This window comes from Cherax quadricarinatus, chromosome 51 (assembly GCF_038502225.1).
Source record: "Cherax quadricarinatus isolate ZL_2023a chromosome 51, ASM3850222v1, whole genome shotgun sequence".
Lineage (NCBI taxonomy): Eukaryota > Metazoa > Arthropoda > Malacostraca > Decapoda > Parastacidae > Cherax > Cherax quadricarinatus.
In genome coordinates, this window is record NC_091342.1 from 22465137 (window position 1) to 22489068 (window position 23932).

The 23932-nt window shown below is 40.1% G+C and overlaps 1 protein-coding gene and 1 long non-coding RNA gene across 2 annotated transcripts in view; one reads left to right on the forward strand and one right to left on the reverse strand.

The window, feature by feature from the left end:
* Positions 1 to 10428, reverse strand: part of LOC128694593 (adenylate cyclase type 5) — a 418524-nt gene extending 408096 nt beyond the window's left edge. The window contains exon 1 of the mRNA XM_070095954.1: positions 9849 to 10428. Within this exon, the coding sequence (XP_069952055.1) occupies positions 9849 to 10280 (432 nt within the window). The 5' untranslated portion in view covers positions 10281 to 10428. The remainder of the gene's footprint in view (positions 1 to 9848) is intronic.
* The window catches only part of LOC138854160 (uncharacterized), a 502510-nt gene that overhangs the window by 476835 nt on the left and 1743 nt on the right, over positions 1 to 23932 (forward strand). The window lies entirely within an intron of this gene.

The following is a 23932-nucleotide window of genomic DNA, read 5'->3' on the forward strand; positions in this document are numbered from 1 at the left end:
AGTTTTCTTATTAATTTGATTATAGTTATCATTAGTTTTCTTATTAATTTTCTTATAGTTATTATTAGTTTTCTTATGGTTATCATTAGTTTTCTTATGGTTATCACTAGTTTTGTTATGGTTATCACTAGTTTTGTTATGGTTATCACTAGTTTTGTTATGGTTATCACTAGTTTTGTTATGGTTATCACTAGTTTTGTTATGGTTATCACTAGTTTTGTTATGGTTATCACTAGTTTTGTTATGGTTATCACTAGTTTTCCAATGGCTGTCTTTAGTTTTCTTATTGTTGGCGCTAGTTCTCTTATGGTTGTCATTAGTTTTCTTACAATTGTCTTTAATTTTTATAGCTGTCATTGTTTTTTATGACTGTCGTTGTTTTTTATGGCTATCTTTGGCTTTCTAATGACAGTCTTTGATTTTTTCAATGACTATCATTTACTTTCTTACTTACTCTCATTAATTTTCAGCATTGATTCCAGTTTTTAACCTCACAAACTATTGTTAAATACTTTGGAAGGTCTAATCAAACTTATTTAACCAAGTTATGAAAAAAAAAATTATACAGATTCTGAGAGCCACCTCTAATGCAGCTAGTAGGGACCCATAGCCTCGGAAAAATAGATAAAAAGGCTTCGAGGAAAAATAGAGTTCTCCCTGAAGCCGTTTGAATGTTCCTCTTCTAGCTCATCTTTTATACTTTCACAAATATGTATATTTTATTATGTAATATGGTACACAAGGCTTAAAATATACATTGATAATACAGAGAAGGAGCATAGAATACATGAGATTTGAGCGATGTTTTATAAGCACACATTGCTACATGTCTGTTAAAAAATTATATTATGAAAATCTCATCTAGATACTTAGAGTTGGGGCGCGTAGCCGGGATACAACGGGCATTACTTCTCTAAATTGTAGCAATGAGCCGCCAAAACTGAAAACTAGCTGCCCTGGGATCCTTAGTTACCCTGATAGGTCTTTAGCCTAACTCCTTATTGAACTAGGCTGCATTCTTTTCCTATGGGCCGAGGATGTCTGAACATATGGGAACAAACATATAAGGATGGGGAAGTTCACTATATTTTCTAGACTTTTAGCATTTTCTGAAGCTGGTAGCTACCCCTCCTTCCACCTGCTTGCCGTTTGCCCAGGTTTACAGACTAATTTCATCTGGATGCTTTTGGTTTACATCGGATCTGCATAATTAGGGTAGCTCCCTTATTGCTGGGCATCCAGCTGTTAAGACTACTCTTGATAACGTTATTACCCTTTTTATGTGTTGCAGTCTTATCCTTGGATCTATGGAAAACAAGATCGTTGTACTCGAATTAGTGTGCTGATTCACTGCCGATACACCTGTGTTCGACGAGGATATGGGCAGCAAAGCAAAGGGTTGAGGCGTATACCAAGAGAGGAATTGACTACAGTCAAAACGGAAATACCCTAGTGGATGAGCTCTCACTGCCAGGAGGCGAACTCTGTCCTTCCTCAACACACTGTCAGGTATTGTTGAAGGTATATCCTCCACTAATGGGTCATCCCAGTGTGATTATTTATAATTGTTGGGGGAGGAGGTGCAGAGCCTGTTAGATTATCCTAGAGCCTGGCACTATCAATGAACTTATGGTCACCAACTCCCCAACATTGTCCCTAAGGTGTTCATAGAGAATCGCTGCTACAAGATCACTGGATGCCACACATGAAGACAGGAGAACGGATGGTGGATCTTTGATGCCTTGTGTACACCAGTATCTCCTAGTTTGACTGGAAATGTAGCTTGGTCCCGCTGTCCGTCTTCTAGAGTGAGGGTGAGAACTTTTGTGTCTATCAACACCAGCAGACTGTCGTAGTCATGTAGTATAGGGTTGTCATATGAGGGTGCACATATTACAAAATATGTTGGCCTGGGCAGACTCGAGCACTTTGTGAGAAGGTACAACCCATCGTGGATGTCTAGATTGCTTAATCGTTTTTCCATCCTCCTCAAATCATTCAGTTTGTTCTCGAGAATTGCGTCCGTTGTATCACTTCCAGGAGTTACTCCAAGCAAGATGCTATTTATGGGTGACAATGGTTGATGTACGTGATGGTATGGATCCCACCTTATCGATCACTTGCTGATTGGCTGTGATGATTTTACATTTGGATGGCTTAAGTATGAGTCCCATGACCTGTTCTCGAGTCATTATCTGAGCAAAGTCTGCTAGAAAAGATTCCTTTGTGCCTGCTGGTGTTCATGGCATCATCCAGGAACCAGAGGTTTAGTTCACTGGTCAGTCTAACAGTGATGTCCCTAATCGTTATGCAGCAGAGAAATGGGGAGAGAGGATATCGTTGCTGGACACCCTCTGATGAAGTGACTTCATGCTTCCTAAACAGGAGCATCGATTCCTTTCCGTATCAAGCTGAAACAAAAGGGAAGACACTCAGGAAATGTTCTTGTACAGCTGTTAACACCATCTCTTTTCAGGAGATTAAATGCGTTCTTGAAATTTTGCTTTACTACTGCATTGTTCTCAGGAAGATTGTTGATGGGTGCCTTTGCCACATGAACCACTGCTTCACTACCTTGAGGGACCCCGAAGCCAAGCTGATTTGACTGAAGCATCATGGCTGCCACTGTGCGAATACTTTGGACAGCAGCTTTAGAAAAAAAGAGGTGAAGTGTTACTCTCGAAAGCTGGCCTGATTTTTCCGCCTTTCTCTTTAGGGACACTAGCAATTCACTATAAAGGAAAGGTTTTGTCAGGAATCAGACATGCCAAGGAGTTACTAACGAATTTTGTGATCTATAGTATCTGCAATTTCGACGAGAACTGGAGTAATCATCTCTTTTTAAATGCTGGGGTCTTATTCCAGTGAAGCCAGCAGCAGATTCAGTCGGAAATGACATAATTTTTTTTTTTTGTTAACGTACGATTCTTGCACAAACAGCGGTTCCATAGTAAGGATAGTGGGATTAGAGCTGCTAGTGCTTCTGGTTTACCCTGGAGGTTACCTGGAGGTTATTCCGGGGATCAACGCCCCCGCGGCCCGGTCCATGACCAGGCCTCCCGATGGATCAGGGCCTGATCAACTAGGCTGTTACTGCTGGCCGCACGCAGTCCAACGTACGAGCCACAGCCCGGCTGATCCGGCACTGACTTTAGGTATCTGTCCAGCTCTCTCTTGAAGGCAGCCAGGGGTTTATTGGCAATTCCCCTAATGCTTGATGGGAGGCTGTTGAACAGTTTTGGGCCCCGGACACTTATGGTGTTTTCCCTTAGTGTACCAATGGCGCCCCTACTTTTTATTGGGGGCATTTTGCATCGCCTGCCCAGTCTTTTACTTTAGTAGGGAGTGATTTCTGTGTGCAGATTTGGGACCATTCCTTCCAAGATTTTCCAAGTGTAGATTATGATATATCTCTCCCTCCTGCGTTTCAATGAGTACAAGTCAAGTGCTTCCATGCGTTCCCAGTAGTTAAGGTGCTTGACAGAACTTATACGTGCAGTAAAGGATCTCTGTACACTCTCTAGATCTGCGATTTCACCTGCTTTGAATGGAGATGTTAATGTACAGCAGTATTCTAGCCTAGAGAGAACAAGTGATTTGAAAAGGATCATCATGGGCTTGGCATCTCTCGTTTTGAAAGTTCTCATTATCCATCCTATCATTTTCTTTGCACGTGCGATCGTGGCACTGTTGTGATCCTTGAAAGTGAGATCCTCAGACATTACTACTCCCAGGTCCCTTACATTATTTTTCCGCTCTATTGTATGGCCGGAGTCAGTAGTATACTCTGTTCTAGTTATTATCTCCTCCAGTTTTCCATAACGGAGTAGTTGGAATTTGTCCTCATTGAACATCATATTGTTTACCGTTGCCCACTGGAAAACTTTGTTTATATCTTCTTGGAGGTTAACCGCGTCCTCAGCAGATGACAGCCTCATGCAGATCCTAGTATCATCCGCAAAGGATGATACGGTGCTGTGGTGTATATCTCTGTTTATGTCTGATATGAGGATAAGGAATAAGATGGGGGCGAGTACTGTGCCTTGTGGAACAGAGCTCTTCACTATGGCAGCCTCCGATTTAACTCTGTTGACCACTACTCTTTGTGTTCGATTTGTTAGGAAGTTGAAGATCCATCTCCCCACTTTCCCAGTTATTCCTTTAGCACGTAATTTATGGGCTATTACGCCATGATCGCATTTGTCAAATGCTTTTGCAAAGTCTGTGTATATTACATCTGCATTCTGATTTTCTTCCAGTGCATCCAAGGCCATGTCATAGTGATCCAGTAGTTGTGAGAGGCAGGAGCGACCTGCCCTGAACCCATGTTGCCCTGGATTGTGCAGATTTTGGGAATCCAGGTGATTTGCAATCCTGCTTCTTAGCACTCTTTCAAAGATTTTTATGATGTGGGACGTCAGAGCTATTGGTCTATAGTTCTTAGCTAATGCTTTGCTGCCACCTTTATGGAGTGGGGCTATATCCGTTGTTTTAAGTGACTGTGGAATTTCACCCATGTCCAAGCTCCTCCTCCATAGTGTACTTAGGGCACGCGAGAGGGGTTTCTTGCAGTTCTTAATGAAAACAGAGTTCCACGAGTCTGGGCCCGGGGCTGAGTACATAGGCATGTTGTCAATGGCTTTTTCGAAATCTATCGGAGTTAGGGTAATGTCGGAAATCTGGCATACATTTATGGAGTTTTGAGGCTCATTCATGAAGAAATCATTTGGGTCGTCGATCCTCAGACCGATTAGTGGTTCACTAAACACAGAGTCGTACTGGGATTTCAATATTTCACTCATTTCCTTGTTGTCATCTGTGTAATTCCCATCCTGTCTGAGTAAGGGCCCGATACTAGATGTGGTATTTGCCTTGTTTTTGGCATATGAAAAGAAATATTTTGAATTTCTTTCAATTTCACAATAGCTTTAAGCTCCTCCTGCCTCTCCTGGTTCCTGTAAGAGTCATTTAGCTTAAGTTCGATAGTTTCCACTTCCCTGGTCAGTGCCTCCTTTCGTGTATCAGATATTCTAGCACTCCTGAGGAGCTCAGTGACTCTTCGTCGTCTTCTGTAGAGGGAGCGTCTTTTTCTCTCCAGTTTACTCCTGCTCTTCTTCTTTCTTAGGGAAATATGCCTAGAACATGCTTCGGCTACCAGGAAGTTGATCCTTTCAAGGCACTGGTTTGGACCCTGGCAAGGTATTTTTCTCTAAGTGCTTCAGCAGTGTCACTGTCCCTGAGGGCAATTGTATCTTCACTGGTGATTACCCTGTTTGTTCCCACTATGTTTCTCTTTTTTTTTCTCACGTGGACTAATTTTCTCACTGTCACTCGAACGATTTAATGGTCTGACTCTCCCGTTTTTGTGTTACTGAGGGAAGGCGAATGACGTTCCCAGCTCTGAGAAAATCTCTAACTGAGCAAGGTAGATAGATATTGTGTTTATATAGAAATCAGCAGACGGCAGATCAAGCCTTCACTTGTCCTTGCGCAGAATGACACCCGTGGGTTTAGCGTTGTATATAAATAAATACAAAATAAATTTGTAGACGTCACTTATGAAATTCACCTTTAACATCCACCTGGTAAATTGATTTCATGTTTACTTGCTGGCTGCATATAGATGGGACACCTATTAAAACTGTTTACAGACAAAACAAGTGCTTATGCTAACGCTCGCACAGTAAATGCGATATCCCCGTCGCTCTCGAAAACTGTAAGAATAATAACTCAAAGCACCAAAGTGCAAAAACTCGTTCATGTCATTAGCGGCAGGTCAAACCAGGAAGTGATACATCGTGACACATACAAGGAGTGACCAACACTGTATCTTGCACTGGTGACTGAAGCAACACAACACTTGTAGTATAGATAGTGACCAACATTGTATCTCACACTAGTGACTGGAGCAACACATCACTTGTAGTGTAGGGAGTAATCAGTACTGGATCTCACACTAGTGACCCAAGAAACACAAGAAATGTAAATAATGTGAAGGAGATGAAGTTCATAAAAATGACATGTTGGTTGCGTGTTTCCATACAGAATGTTAGTAGAGCAAGATCTGAGAGTTTGCGTGATGAGGCGAAGGAAGTCATCAAGAACTTCAAACATTCTTTATGCTGATGTCAAAGACAAGGTAGCAATCATCGTCTTTACAAAACTGTATACTGTAAAACTGTAAACTCTCATCGCATGTACAATGAGCGATACACGCTTCTCTTAGTATACATAACCTTGCTCTCTCCCGCTGAGGAATACCCGAAATATATGATCATTGCTTACAGTTAATTATAGCCACACAAACTGTCAGCAGCTCAAACAAGCCGAGTTGTGCGTGAAATCAGTGTGTTTAGATCAGGCAGCCGCAATATCAACAGCCGTGTGCACCAAGTCACACAAGACATCGGCGGCAAAGCTCTATTTAAGTATCTTTTAATTACTGTCTTGGAAAAACTTTGGGATGAGCTCAACAAGTGGACCAAAATCAATATAATTATACGTGTCAATGCATAATTTATGTAAATTACCGTGTGGAGTCATTCAGCGCAAGAAGTGGTCGAGGCTCGATCTTCCGTCAGCTAATCGGAAGATAGAGATACAGGGTATAAAATACAGACACGATGTAAAGTAGACACAAATGCAGAATAATGCGGTCCTTTATTGACAACGCTACGGCGCCACACAGTGGGCTTTATCAAACCCCACTGCGTGGATGAAACGTTGTCAGTAAAGGATCGCATTATACTGCAGTTGTGTCTACTTTTAATCATAAGGTGGACACGCTGTCTTACTGTACTCACTTGTTATCTGGAAGGCAAGTTGCTTCAGCGAGTATAAAAACGAGAGTTGAGATGTAAATTCGCTGATTCTACCATGGACACTTTATGATACACCATTCACTGCCTAAGACTACGACACTACGGGTCACTTGGAGTTGTCAGTGAGTATCTCGAGATGAACTGGGCTCTTTAAATTTCTGCAAAACATAAGCTTGCACCCTGAGAGGAGTTGCAACACGAAATCTTATGGAGCTGTGGGATGAGACAGTGGAGTTACAGTTGGTGCCGCTAAAGCAACTAAGTCATAGTTGTGCTGGTTGTAAAATGATCTTGTTGTAATCTCCGGAACAAAGTGGTTACAACATTGCCATTTTTATGTACAAGAACCACGGTTTGATTCCCCACATATTATTATGTTTAATCAATGACAGTCGTTCGTTATGACTTAGGAGTTAGGAATAGGCAGAAGTGAGTGGGGGTGGTATGTGAGGTAGTGGGTAAAACGAAAGGGAGTAAATAGCTGGGATGGATGGGATTAAAACAGAAATGTTAAAAGCAGATAGGGATAAAGTTTTGGAGTGGTTGGTGCATTGTTCAATATATGAATGAAAGAGGGGAGGGGTTTGTTTATTGTTTAACTATTGTAAACTTATCGAAAATATATTTAGTTGGATTAGGCTAAATTAAATTGCGCTTGTAATAATAAGGTTATGTAAGTTTTCTAAGTTGCTTTTGGTACAAAATTATTAATTTTCACATTAACGTAAGTTAAAAAAAATATATATTTAAACGTATTTTTTAAATAAGTTCTTGCTAAGTGACCAGTTTTACCTATTCGGCACGGCATATATATATATATATATATATATATATATATATATATATATATATATATATATATATATATATATATATATGAACACTGATCTCTGGCCGAAGGAGACTCGAACCTACTAATCTTGGAACAAAGTACGCAGTGCTTTACCATTCTCACCACACTGGACCAATACTTTGGCGCCCAGCTTGCGCTAGACGTTAATCCAAGGCAGCCAGCTTTCAGGGAGAAGGCTTCCAGCTTTTCATCTTATCCCCTGCATGCATTAGCCTTACTAGAGATTTTAACAATGCAAGGAATTCGCAAGAGCAGGCGAAATATACACAAAGCACTGCGTACCTTGTTCCAAGGTTCGTATATTCGAGTCTCCTTCGGCCAGAGATCAGTGTTTGTGTATATTTCGCCTGGTCTTGCAAATTCCTTGCACATATATATATTCATTTTTTTTTTTTTTTTTTTTTTTCAACACTTAAATGATACACAAAACATTTGCTTACATATTTGTGAATACAGGAGTTAATATACATGTAAAATTACATGATGTGTGGAGAAACCCTGATTTAAGTTGTGGATCTACTGGAGCTCTTACGACACGCATGGCTTACAGAGGAAGAATTCTGTTCCACTTTCCCATGGAATATGTATATATATATATATATATATATATATATATATATATATATATATATATATATATATATATATATATATATATATATATATATATATATATATATATAATTAATCCTTTCTAAAATTTTCTCTTATACGTTTAAAGATATATTTCTTCATTTATGTTAATGTAAAAATTAATAATTTTGTACCAAGAGAACTGCAGAAAACTTTCCTAACCTTATTATAACAAGCGCAATTTAATTTAGCCTATTCCAACAAAATATATTTTAGATAAGTTTCCAATAATTTAATCTTAATTAGTTGCTATCATGACTAATTGACTGTCGCGCTGTCATATTAACTGATATCTCAAAAAATGCGAGTCCATCAGTCACATTCCTAACCATACTCAACCATCGTTCCAAGTTACAGGCTATTAGTGAAATCGGATTTGACAAAAAGGAAAAATCTCCCCTCTATTTAAGTCGAAAAATGATTTATTGCGTTCTTAGACACACTGGTTGCTCTAACACTGCCACTCTAGTTAGAGAAGGGAGTAGGAAGAACGCGCGAGGAGGCATGCCATCCACGCATTTGCATATTAAGGAAATTATTTATGATCACTTAATACAGAAATGAAATTCAAGTCAAGGAAATGCGTTGCATAACATTTTACGTTTAAGTGAATCTTATTTATTAGGATTTAAGAGGAGGTGCTTTAATGCAATTGAAATGAATATTTTTCATCTGATGGTTGTGTTATGGGTGGATCATACAGCGAGTGTATCATGAGGAGAGGGACTTGTTGCGTCTCCGAATTACAATTTGAACATTAAATCCACGGAAATAACGATACATTTGTGCTTTGTATCACTACATAAAAATATATTTTTATTGACATTTTTATGGACTAATCAAAAGTTATTTCACTTCTTAACAACAGATCCCACTGGTATAAACAAATGTTCATTCACATGTGTCAAATACTTTCAAGTTTTTTACTACATTATCTTGGTATCGCAATAATGAATACAGAAGAATGTACCCTTAAAAACCAGTGACATGTTATAGAACTTACAGCGATATCCATAATTTTTTTATTAGATCCCAATAAAAAAAATTAAGATCTTGGTTTATTCTGGGCAAACTTAAGTTGTTTATACACACGGGGAATATACATCAAGTTTCAAACTGCTTGGTTCACCGGTTTTGGAAGAGAAGAGCTCTAGTGAAAACTTAAAAAAATTTTATATGGCCACCAATCCTCTTACGCTAAAGATGGTCGAGAGTTCCCAAAGTCGCCTTATGCCACATAAAGTTTTGACATTAAAAGGTGCCGAAGATATGGACGATACAGATAATTTAACAGGAAAAGGAGTATTTTTTTCAATTACATTAGGGGTTCAGGAATAATAATTGTAATAGAATTACTTATGTTTCATTATTTTCTAATGGAACATTAGTACTTGGGTAGTCTTGGTCCTCGGTATGGATTTCTTGTGAGCCACGAGAAAAAGGTATGTTTGTGAAACGCTATAGGTTTGAACCTACGATGTCGAACAAGGGGGCAGAGACCCGGCTAAAGCTGCAAGAAGGAAGGTAGAGGTCAAACTTACCTGTTTCCAGAGGAAGGGCGAGTGGTGAGTGTTGGTGGTGATGGAGCACACGAGATGGGTGAGGGAGAGAAGGATGCCGCCAGCAGCGGCCTCAGGCACCCGCAGTGGCAGTAGTGTGTACGTCATGTAGATGAAGAAGAGCGTCGCCCACACTCCCGCAGAGGCTGTCGGAGGATTGCTGCTGAGTGTCACCAACATCTCCAACCCGAAGAAGGAGATGAGAATCAGGTATGAAAATACGATAAGGTAAACCTCATTGAGTTTAGTTCGCCAGAGGAGAATTTCTAGCACCAGGTAGAGGAGGGCGAAGATGGCGAGGGTGGCGACCTGGTAGATAAACTTAGCCATGCCCAGGAAGTACGTGAGGCACATCATTACCAACACAACCACCATCATTAACCCTAGGAGAGAGATCATGTTCGATTGGTTCATCCGCAGGAAGTATCTCTGATACAGTACCTCTACATGGATGTTCTTGAACTGATGGGACTTACACACGCGCTTACACAACGAACATAGATCCCACCATCTTGCAGGATCTTCCAGGATGCTTTCCGCCTCCTCCTGCGGTGCCTCATCATCCGTAGGACTTCTAGAACTCGAGGTGCCCACTAGACCTGATTTGTTGTAATGTTCAATGACCTCCCAGTTGGACTTCTTGGGCGTGGGCTCCCCGGTGGAGGGCCTAGAACCCAGAGAGGTGTGTGTAGAGCCGTTAGCCCTGGAGTAGCGCAGGGACGAAGACCGTGGCTGTGACGTCACCGCCTCCTGTAAACAACACAAACAGTTAATTCTGCTGCTCTTACACATAAGTCCATTTCTGTGTTCAACTATGTATTATATATATGTATATATATATATATATATATATATATATATATATATATATATATATATATATATATATATATATATATATATATATATATAAAACAAGTCGGCCGTCTCCCACCGAGGCAGGGTGACCCAAAAAAGAAAGAAAATCCCAAAAAAGAAAATACATTTATCATCCTTCAACACTTTCACCTCACTTACACATAATCACTATTTTTGCAGAGGTACTCAGAATGAAACAGTTTAGAATCATATACGCCGTATTCTATTCAAGATTGATGGACTGACCACATCGACTCAAGGTTGAGGGACTGATTACCTCATTCTCGTCCTGTTCTTCAAGTTTCTCCTTTGTATGGACTGATGAAGCCACTGTGTGGCGAAACGTTTCCTTAATAAAGATAACCAAGAGTTACACATGTGTCTAATTTATCAACGAATAAAGATACACAACATATCCCTCCAAACTGCCAATATCCAAAACCCCTCCTTTAGAGTGCAGGCATTGTACTTCCCATTTCCAGGACTCAAGTCCGGCTATATAAAAATAACTGGTTTCCCTGAATCCCTTCACTAAATATTACCCTGCTCACACTCCAACAGCTCGTCAGGTCCCAAATACCATTCGTCTCCATTCACTCCTATATAACACGCTCACGCTCGCTTGCTGCAAGTCCAGGCCCCTCGCCCACAAAACCTCCTTTACCCCCTCCCTCCAATCTTTTCGAGGACGACCCCTACCCCGCCTTCCTTCCCCTACAGATTTATACGCTATCCATGTCATTCTACTTTGATCCATTCTCTAAATGACCAAATCACCTCAACAACCCCTCTTCACCTCTCTGACTAATAATTTTATTAGCTCCACACCTTCTCCTAATTTCCACACTCCGAATTTTCTGCATAATATTTACACCACATATTGCTCTTAGACAGGACATCTCCACTGCCTCCACACACACGCACACACACACACACACACACACACACACACACACACACACACACACACACACATATATACATATATATATATATATATATATATATATATATATATATATATATATATATATATATATATATATATATATATATATGTCGTACCGAATAGGTTAAACTTGTTAATTACCAAAAACTCATTTAAAATTAAGTCTTTTCTAAAATTTTCTCTTATACGTTTAAAGATATTTTTTTAATTTATGCTAATGTAAAAATTAATAATTTTGTATCAAAACAACCTTAGAAAACTTACCTAACCTTATTATAACAAGCACAATTTAATTTAGTCTAATTCAACTAAATATGTTTTAAATAAATTTACAATAATTTAATAATAAACAAACACAATGAAATATATTTTTTTTCGTTAGATTTAGAATGAATTTTGCGAAATTATTGCATACACAAATTTTCGCTTGCCTTATTCGGCAAGAAGAGCGTTGTTGGTTAAGCCAAAACCGCAAGTTTTACCTATTCGGCACGAATTTGTGTATGCAAGAATTTCGCAAAAATCATTCTGAACCTAACGAAAAAAATATCTTTCATTGTGTTTGTTATTATTATATTATTGTAAACTTATGTTAAATATATTTAGTTGGATTAGGCTAAATTAAATTGAGCTTGTAATAATAAGGTTAGGTAAGTTTTCTAAGGTTCGTTTGGTACAAAATTATTAATTTTTAACATTAACATAAATGAAAAATATATCTTTAAACGTATAAGAGGAAATTTTAGAACGGATTTAATTTTAAATGAGTTCTTGCTAATCGACCCATTTTACCTATTCAACACGACATATATATATATATATATATATATATATATATATATATATATATATATATATATATATATATATATATATATATATATTACCTGGAGTTTACCTGGAGAGAGTTCCGGGGGTCAACGCCCCCGCGGCCCGGTCTGTGACCAGACATCCTGGTGGATCAGAGCCTGATCAACCAGGCTGTTACTGTTGGCTGCACGCAAACCAACGTACGAGCCACAGCCCGGCTCTTCAGGAACCGACTTTAGGTGCTTGTCCAGTGCAAGCTTGAAGACTGCCAGGGGTCTGTTGGTAATCCCCCTTATGTATGCTGTGAGGCAGTTGAACAGTCTCGGGCCCCTGACACTTATTGTATGGTCTCTTAACGTGCTAATGACACCCCTGCTTTTCATTGGGGGGATGTTGCGTCGTCTGCCAAGTCTTTTGCTTTCGTAGTGAGTGATTTTCGTGTGCAAGTTCGGTACTAGTCCCTCTAGGATTTTCCAGGTGTATAAATCATGTATCTCTCCCGCCTGCGTTCCAGGGAATACAGGTTCAGGAACCTCAAGCGCTCCCAGTAATTGAGGTGTTTTATCTCCGTTATGCGTGCCGTGAAGGTTCTCTGTACATTTACTAGGTCAGCAATTTCACCTGCCTTGAAAGGTGCTGTTAGTGTGCAGCAATATTCCAGCCTAGATAGAACAAGTGACCTGAAGAGTGTCATCATGGGCTTGGCCTCCCTAGTTTTGAAGGTTCTCATTACCCATCCTGTCATTTTTCTAGCAGATGCGATTGATACAATGTTATGGTCCTTGAAGGTGAGATCCTCCGACATGATCACTCCCAGGTCTTTGACGTTGGTGTTTCGCTCTATTTTGTGGCCAGAATTTGTTTTGTACTCTGATGAAGATTTAATTTCCTCGTGTTTGCCATATCTGAGTAATTGAAATTTCTCATCATTAAACTTCATATTGTTTTCTGCAGCCCACTGAAAGATTTGGTTGATGTCCGCCTGGAGCCTTTCAGTGTCTGCAATGGAAGACACTGTCATGCAGATTCGGGTGTCATATGCAAAGGAAGACACGGTGCTGTGGCTGACATCCTTGTCTATCTCAGATATGAGGATGAGGAACAAGATGGGATTAAGTACTGTGCCTTGTGGAACAGAGCTTTTCACCGTAGCTGCCTCGGACTTTACTCTGTTGACTACTACTCTCTGTGTTCTGTTAGTGAGGAAATTATAGATCCATGGACCGACTTTTCCCGTTATTCCTTTAGCACGCATTTTGTGCGCTATTACGCCATGGTCACACTTGTCGAAGGGTATTGCAAAGTCTGTATATATTACATCTGCATTCTTTTTGTCTTCTAGTGCATCTAGGACCTTGTCGTAGTGATCCAATAGTTGAGACAGACAGGAGCGACCTGTTCTAAACCCATGTTGCCCTGGGTTGTGTAATTGATGGGTTTCTAGATGGGTGGTGATCTTGCTTCTTAGGACCCTTTCAAAGATTTTTATATATGGGATGTTAGTGCTATCGGTCTGTAGTTCTTTGCTGTTGCTTTACTGCCCCCTTTGTGGAGTGGGGCTATGTCTGTTGTTTTTAGTAACTGTGGGACGACCCCCGTGTCCATGCTCCCTCTCCATAGGATGGTAAAAGCTCGTGATAGGGGCTTCTTGCAGTTCTTGATGAACACGGAGTTCCATGAATCTGGCCCTGGGGCAGAGTGCATGGGCATGTCATTTATCGCCTGTTCGAAGTCATTTGGCGTCAGGATAACATCAGATAGGCTTGTGTTAACCAAATTCTGTGGCTCTCTCATAAAAAATTCGTTTTGATCTTCGACTCTCAGTCTGGTTAGCGGCTTGCTAAAAACTGAGTCATATTGGTACTTGAGTAGCTATATATATATATATATATATATATATATATATATATATATATATATATATATATATATATATATATATATATATATATATATATATATATATATATATATATGTATATATATATATGTATATGTATATATATATATATATATATATATATATATATATATATATATATATATATATATATATATTTGTATGTATGTATGTGTGTGTGTGTGTGTGTGTGTGTGTGTACTCACCTATTTGTGGTTGCAGGGGTCGAGTCATAGCTCCTGGCCCCGCCTCTTCGCTGATTGCTACTAGGTCCTCTCTCTCCCTGCCCCATGAGCTTTGTCATACCTCGCCTTAAAACTATGTATGGTTCCCGCCTCCACTACGTCACTTTCTAGGCTATTCCACGGCCTGACTACTCTATGATTGAAGAAATACTTCCTAACATCCCTTTGATTCATCTGAGTCTTCAACTTCCAATTGTGACCTCTTGTGTCTGTGTCCCTTCTCTGGAACATCCCGTCTTTGTCCACCTTGTCTATTCCGCACAGTATTTTATATGTCGTTATCATGTCTCCCCTGACCCTCCAGTGTCGTCAGGCCGATTTCCCTCAACCTTTCTTCGTAGGACAATCCCCGTAGCTCTGGGACTAATCTTGTTGCAAACCTTTGCACTTTCTCTAATTTCTTGACGTGCTTGACTAGGTGTGGATTCCAAACTGGTGCTGCATACTCCAGTATGGGCCTGACGTAAATGGTATACAGAGTCTTGAACGAATCCTTACTGAGGTATCGGAACGCTATCCGTAGGTTTGCCAGGCACCCGTATGCTGCAGCAGTTATCTGATTGATGTGCGCCTCAGGAGATATACTCGGTGTTATACTCACCCCCAGATCTTTTTCCTTGAGTAAGGTTTGCGGTCTTTGGCCATCTAAACTGCATTGTGTCTGCGGTCTTCTTTGCCCTTCCCCAATCTTCATGACTTTGCATTTGGCATGGTTAAACTCAAGGAGCCAGTTGCTGGACCACGCTTCCAGCATGTCCAGGTCTCTTTGTAGCCCTGCCTGATCCTCATCCGATTTGATTCTTCTCATTAACTTCACATCATCTGCAAACAAGGACACTTCTGAGTCTTTCCCTTCCGTTATGTAGTTCACATATACCAAGAACAACACAGGTCCTAGGACTGACCCCTGTGGAACCCCGCTTGTCACAAGCTCCCACTCTGACACCTCGTCACGTACCATCAGGTATTCTCTGATCCATTGCAGTGCCTTTCCTGTTATGTGTGCCTGATCCTCTAGCTTTTGCAGTAACCTCTTGTGAGGAACTGTGTCGAAGGCCTTCTTGCAGTCCAAAAAAATGCAGTCGATCCACCCCTCTCTCTCTTGTCTTACTTCTGTCACCTTGTCATAAAACTCTAGTAGGTTTGTGACACAGGATTTTCCTTCCCTGAAACCGTGCTGGTTGTCAATTATACACTTGTTTCTTTCCAGGTGCTCCACCACTCTCCTCCTGATGATCTTCTCCATGACCTTGCATACTATACACGTTAGTGATACAGGTCTGTAGTTTAGCGCCTCATGTCTGTCTCCCTTTTTAAAAATTGGGACTACATTTGCCATCTTCCATACCTCAGGGAATTGCCCAGTTTCAAATGATGTGTTGAAGATCTTTGTTAATGGCACACACAATATCTCTGCTCCCTCTTTAAGGACCCATGGAGAGATGTTGTCTGGCCCCACCGCCTTTGAGGTGTCAAGTTCGCATAGCAGCTTCTTCACTTCCTCCTTGGTTATATGTACCTCATCCAGCACTTGCTGGTGTACCCCCCTGTTCTGATTTCCTGGAGTCCTACTGGTTTCCACTGTAAATACTTCTTTAAATCTCGTGTTGAGCTCCTGACATACCTCTCGGTCGTTTCTTGTGAATTCCCCATCACCCTTCCTCAGTCTGATTACCTGGTCCTTGACTGTTGTTTTCCTCCTGATGTGGCTGTACAACAGCTTTGGGTCAGTCTTGACTTTCGATGTTATGTCATTTTCATATTGTCGCTGAGCCTCCCTTCTTATCTGTGCATATTCGTTTCTGGCTCTTCGGCTAATCTCTTTATTTTCCTGAGTTCTCTGTCTTCTGTACCTTTTCCATTCTCTAGTACACCTAGTTTTTGCCTCCCTACACCTTTGGGTGAACCAAGGACTCGTTCTGTTCTTCCCATTATTTCTGTTTCCCTTGGGAACAAACCTCTCCTCTGCCTCCTTGCATTTTGTTGCCACATAGTCCATCATTTCTTGTACTGGTTTTCCTGGCAGTTCCCTCTCCCACTGAATGTTTTGAAGGAAGTTCCTCATGTCTGAGTAGTTTCCCCTTTTGTAGTTTGGTTTTTCCCACCCTATTCCTGCTATTCTCTCCACTTGGAGCTCAACTATGTAGTCGAAGCACAGAACCACATGATCACTAGCTCCCAGGGGCCTTTCATACAAGATATCCTCGATGTCCGAACTACTCAAGGTGAATACAAGGTCCAGTCTTGCTGGTTCATCTTCTCCTCTCTCTCTCTGGTAGTTTCTCTAACATGTTGATGCATGAGGTTTTCCAGTACCACATCCATCATCTTGGCTCTCCATGTTTCGGGACCCCCATGGGACTCCAGGTTTTCCCAGTCAATCTCCTTGTGATTGAAATCACCCATAACTAGTAACTTTACTCCCCGCATGTGTGCTCTCCTGGCCATCTCGGCTAGTGTGTCGACCATTGCTATGTTGCTCTCATCTTATTCTTCTCTTGGCCTCCTGCAGTTCTGTGGTGGGTTGTACATTACTGCAATTATCACCTTATGTCCCTCAGACTGGATTGTTCCTACTAAGTAGTTCCTTTCACCCGTGCCATCCATTCCTTCCATTTTCTCAAAACCCCACTGGTTTTTAATGAGCAGTGCAACTCCTCCTCCCCCTCTCCTCCCTCTGTCTTTGCTGAGGATTTGATATCCGGGTGGAAAGATTGAATCTGCTATTATTCTTGTGAGTTTTGTTTCTGTGAGTGCTATTATGTCTGGGGATGTCTCCTTGATTCTTTCGTGCCACTCCTCATACTTATTTGTTATTCCATCTGCATTTGTATACCACACCTTCAACTTCTTTTCTAAGACTGTGGTTTGGGAGGTATATTGGGGCTGGGGAAGTGGGAGACCTGATAAGGAACTATGGGTGGTTGCTGTGGAGGTGGAGTTTGTGATGTAGTGGGTGGGGGCATTGGATGTGGCATGGGTGTTTTGGTTTAGAGTGTTTGGCTGCACTGGGGTTGACCTGGTTGGGAGGCTTCTGTAGGAAGCTGTGAGGGAGGTTGTATTTGATCTTCTTCCTGTGTCTGGGATCTCCTGTCTGTCTTCTCCATCCCCTCTCTTTCCTCCTTTCGCCTTTGTACCATCTCTCTCAGTTTCTTCCTTTCTTGTGTTCTGTCACGGTCGAGATACACCTTCCTCTATGCCGGCATGTCCCTTAATCGTGCTTTCTCCTGCAGGATCCTGTTCCGAGTCGATTCTGCCTTGAAAGTCACTTTCACTGGCCGGGTTCTTTTTTTACAATAGCAGACCTGCCCTAACATTTATTTTGGTCTAATTCTTCTATGTCGGAGATCATTTTCAACTTATTTTATATTAATTAAAATCACTTATATATATTATATTCTTTGGTTTTTTCAGACATATTTTCGTAGATTTATTGCATAATTTTTTCACTTTGCTTTTTCTGCATAATTTACTCTTGATTTTTAGGCCAAACTCGCCGATTTGGCTTAAAATCAATGAGAGGTAATCCCACATAAGATAAAAACCAAGAAAATGGTAGTCTGTATATTTCGACCTCTAAATGACTTCCAAGTCGAGGAGGAGGAAGTGCGACGGACATGAGTTGTGGAGCAACTGACAGAAAGAAATTAAGATTGGAGGGAGAGAGGTGCCGGAGGAATTAGAATGGAGAAAATTAGAGATCGAAGTGAGGAGAGGAGTGGAGAGAGAGAGGATTTGGGAAGAAGATAGACAGGAGAAAGAGCGTGGGCTTGAGAAGAGGATGACGGAAGAAAGGAGAGATAAGGAAAAGGATGGAGGAAACAGCAGGAGGGGGAGGGATAAAGGGGGAAGTGTGGAATAGGAGGAAATGGGAGGGAGATGGGAGAAGGAAGAGGAAGAGGAAGTTTGGTGAAAAGTGATGGAAGACTGACAATAGATTTGATAATTATATACACATGAATAAACATGGTATGCAAATATTAACTTCCACACCAAAACAAATTAGCTACCTAACTTTATCGTAAAAAAGTTTGCATTGCCAAATATTGGTAAATCTTGACGTAAGTTAGTTCATTTGTATTTGGTATTATTTGTCAATTATGTTTAGACTAAATAACTAAGAATTAAAAAAGTTTTATATGTTTCACTTCTTTTCATGTCAGTTAGACGTATGTGGTGATATTATTGTAACTGCAAACAAATATATAGATAGATTGTACTAACTTCACATTAAACAAAAATCTTCGAAAGAATATGCTAAGAAGGTGGCACAACGATTGCAGTCAAGAATAATATGGATTTATTCCTGAATACTTTCGCAACTGCTGGACCACTATGACATAGTCCTGAGCTGACCTGAAGATAAACAAAATATTAAGTAATTTACTATTTCGTCAACACGTTCGACAAGTCTAACCATACAGTAATAGCTTGTTAAAGGATGCGCGAGTGAAAAATATCAACTAAAAGGCAGATAACTTCTCAGGTTCCGAACAACGTGGACTCAAAGGGAAGTAGTCAACAAGGGACAGTCGAAAGCACAGTATTCTTTTTCAGAGTTATGTCTGATATATCTGGTAGATAATAAATTTGTATCTTAGAATAATAGTGTTGTTTCATCCTTAACAAAGAAACTAGAATTCGTGTAAACTAAAACGAAAATGAAGTTCAGCTTCGCTCTGGCAAAAAAAGTAACCAGATGAGAACAAAATAGAAAATGCAGCCAACAGCGATTTGCAACTGTCATCATATGATTAATATCCTCATCAGGATTTTTTTTTTTGACGAATAAAATAGCCCTCAACTGCCTGGAAGCACCGAGAATAATTTGCATTGGTGAACACCTAATTCGAAACCCGAGCCGTCCAAGATGAGTAGAAGAGCCTCTAGCATGAATCATCAGTAAGGAATTTAGGGACCTAAGAATGAAAGTCCTGACAATGATTAAACATTATCTGGTTGTAACCCCGTAAGAAAGATACAATGTTTAAAGAACAAAATAGAGTTCTACTACAATTGCGAGAAAATTCTACAGAGGATGAGAACCTTCCAAACAAGAGACGTTAAGCTAACATTAATGCTATTTAATGGTCTTGTACTTTTCAAACTAGAATATTTGCTGTATACTAACGATTTCAAATCTAGAGAGAATATGTAAAGAACATTCAGTGTCAGTCAAGTATCCAGATCATTGGGAACGACTAAAATCTGTTAAAGTGAACGAAGCAGGCGAGAATTGTATTTACACCTGGAATATATTAGAGAGACGAGTTTCAAATTTGCATACTGAAACTGCTTAGGAGAACGAGAGACAGGGTAGACAGTATCAAATATCCCAATTAAAAGCTGGGGTGAAATACGTATAGCAATATATAGCGAAAACCATAAAGGAACCAAGCCTTACTCCTTCGCTCTTCTTCCTATCACTTCTCCTCTTCTTCCTTTTCCTTCTCCTCTACACCTTTTCCTCCCACTACCTTCTCCTCCACCTCCCTTTTCTTTCCACTTCCTCCTCCAATCATCTCTTTCTCACTTCTTCCTCATTTTCAGTTCCTCACCTTCCACTTCTTTTTCTTCCTCTACTCCTCTTCTTGATGCTCTTGCCTGATAATAAAATAATGGGAAAAAAAAATATGATGAATGACAAGTACTGCGACAGCTACGTAAATGGTATTTCAAATGTATGCAGCTGTTTAGTAACGCCTCTTGTAAATATAAGGGCTTGTGTAAGGGCTTGTCCTTTGTGGGTAGTATCAATCTACCTGTGGTTGTCGTTCTCAACTTTTGGGGTTTGGTGGATGCTAGTGACCCACCATTGACAAATGTTGACGATGTTGACAGGAAATTTTTGCTTCTTGAAGGCCACTACCAAACATCACTAGCCACGAGCTGGAGGAGGATGAAAATGGACGCTGATACCGTCACTACAAAACTCTCGAACTTCACACAATCTAAACTAAACAACAGAGTCCAGCATTCCGAGGGCGTATATGCCATCTCTTGTAAACGGTAAGAGAAAGATCACATAGGGGAAACCGGAAGAGTTCTAAAAGAGCCGTGTTAACGACCGTAATACACCTATATCAGCAACGAAAATAACGCTTATGGGGTATATAGGAACACTGTTTCGTATATTTTGAACTGGAAAAGGGCTGAATTCAAACATCGATCAAAATAATCACACCAGCAGAAAGTGCTTAGAAGCAGGAGCAGAGGGGCGTTCAATTTAGCCTTGCTTTCGTCCAGGCTAACACACTTGTAGACCTCAATCCTCATATCATCATTCTCTTATAGTGAAGCACTTTCCTAAGGCTTTTGCAAAGCAGTTTGTTTGATAAATACATCCAAAACCATGTCATAATGATCCAGCAGTTGCGAGAAGCAGAGCGACATGCCAAAAATTCATGTTGCCTTGGGCTGCATAGGTGTTGTAATTTTCTTATTTAAGCAGTTTTTCTTCTTAGCACTATTTCAGATATTTTCATAATGTGTGAATTTACTGCTTCCGGTCCATAAGTGTTTTTGCACTTGCCTTATTCTCATCTTTGTAGAATGAGGCTACATCCTTTGTTTTTAGTAACGTGTTGGATTACAAGTATATCGTGTCTTCATAGGATATTTAAGACATGCAATAGTTTTTGCAATTCTTTATAAATTTTGAGTTCCACGAGTCTGCTGGCTTGGTCTTGCTAGTGATACCTTCTTCAAAGTTAAGCGAGGTTAGGGTTATGGCAGAAATTGGTGGAGATGTTGGTGAAGTCCGAGACTCAGTTATAAAAAAAAATTACTCGTAGGTTGTCAGTTATTAGTCTAAGTAATGAGTCACTGAATGCAGAGCTGTCATATTGTGATTTCTTTAATTCGCTCATTTCTCTAACATCATCAAAGTAAGTTCCATTTCTTTTGAAAGTGAGTGGGTGTGTGTGGGCTCATCTGTATGTACTCACTTATATGTTGGTGCAAGGGTCGAGTCTGAGCTAGAGAGAGAGAGAGAGAGAGAGAGAGAGAGAGGGGGGGGGGGAGGGAGGGATACATTGATGGATGGATGAGCATTAATAGTATTGCAGTTCATGATTGACAGGCAAAACCAAAATACAACTCATTAGCACCATTTGTGTCCTTACCAGAGGAGAGAACTGTCAGAACAAGCCTGTGATGATGCGGACACTCACATGGCTGATAAAAATGTGTATATATATATATATATATATATATATATATATATATATATATATATATATATATATATATATATATATATATATATATATATATATATATTAGAAGAAGAAGAAAGCTTTTGTTCAAGGAAGAGAAGAAGAGCGAGCCCTGGTGTCAGCGGAGAGCTCACAAGATTTATGACGGCAGGTGGAGGCAAGCACCTGTATCATGCCAGCCAGATGAGAGGCAACCCTGAAGGAGGAAGAGGGAGGAACAGGGGTGAGGAAGGAACAGAGGTGAGGGAAGGGAAAACAGAGATGAAGGGACATAAGTAAGGGAAGGGTCAGAAACCCCTGGAGTGATGTCGAGTAGGGGCGCCCAGGTTTGCATCTGTGTTGACAGAAAGTGACTCGTTGCCCCAGTAAAACATTGTCCTCTAAAACGTTGTCCCAGTATACGTTGTCTCAATACACGTTGTCCCAATATACATTGTTCCAGTGTTACCCCCAATATACGTTGTTCCAAATATACGTTGTCCCAAATACACGTTGTTCCAAATATATGTTGCCCCAATATATAGTGTCCCAGTGAAAGCTTGTTCTGCAAACTGTTTTCTCTTTAACATTTTCGTGATCTAATTAATTTGAGTTGTCCTCCCCTTCGGATCAATCCTGATTGCCTTCTATTCCCCAAGTGCTAGGGATTAGATACAACAACAACAATAATAATATTACCAGTAACAATAACAATAATAATACCAGTAACAATAACAATAATAATACCAGTAACAATAATAACAATAATAATAATAATAATCTACCTTAACAGGCTATACTTCACTGTTGTTACCAATAAAAGATTCATGTGACCCTCACCCACATAGATTTCTGATCATGTGGACCACCATTGAAAAATCTTGGACGCCCTGGAGGACTGATCTCTCAGTCGTCTGAATAGCACGGGAGACGCTTGGCTGATTATACTATGGATGTCTGTATATAACCCTGCTGGATAAGTCTGAATAAGTAAAAAATCATGTCGGATAAGTCAGACTATCCTGACCATGAAGTATAGGATAAATTTGAATTCCCTGCCCAGGAAGTACAGGATAAGCCTGAATATCCTGACCAAGAACGGGAAAAATGTTACAATCCTGGCCAGGAAGAAGAGAATAAGTGCCAGTGTCAGGGTCAGAATGAACAGAATGAGCCTGAATATCCAGCCCCGAGAAGACAGGATAAGTCTGAATATTCGGCCAGGAAGAACAGAATGAGTATTAATATCATGGCCAAGAAGAGTAGGATAAGTGTTAATATCTTGGGCAGGAAGGACAGGATTAAGGAGAGCTTCTTCATTACGCTGTCATGCAGTATTCAGTCCTGACGGAGGTATAAGAGATGAAAATTATTATTATTATTATTATTATTATTATTATTATTATTATTATTATTGTTGTTGTTGTTGTTGTTGTTGATGTGTTGATGGTGTTGTTGCTGTTTTATTATTATTTTATTATTATTATTATTATTATTATTATTGTTGTTGTCATATTGTCATGAGTATCATGATGACTGTGATGAACACTTCCCGCACCTAGCAGCTACAGGTAATACATCAGAAAATTAACGTGTTGTATATAGATTTGGACTTATTTTATACTTGCTTGGTATTTTAGTACGGATGTTTGGTCTTATTGTGCACATGTTTGTACTTATTGCTGACATGTTTGGACTTATTGTCTACATGTTTGAACCTCTTTTCGTAAATACTTGGACTTGTATTCATGTTTGGATTTATTATGTACATGTTTGAACTTGCTGCATACATGTTTGAACTAATTGCGAACGTGTATGAAATGTGTACATGCTTGAACTTATTGTGCACATATCTGGTGGTACTGTATACTTGTTTGTGCTTATTGTATACATGTTTGAACTCATTCTTCCTTACTGTGACGGATGGTTTGGTCATTTAGAGAGAATGGATCAAAGTAGAATGACATGGAAAGCATATAAATCTATAGGGGAAGGAAGGAGGGGTAGGGGTCGTCCTCGAAAGGGTTGGAGGGAGGGGGTAAAGGAGGTTTTGTGGGCGAGGGGCTTGGACTTCCAGCAAGCGAGCGTGAGCGTGTTAGATAGGAGTG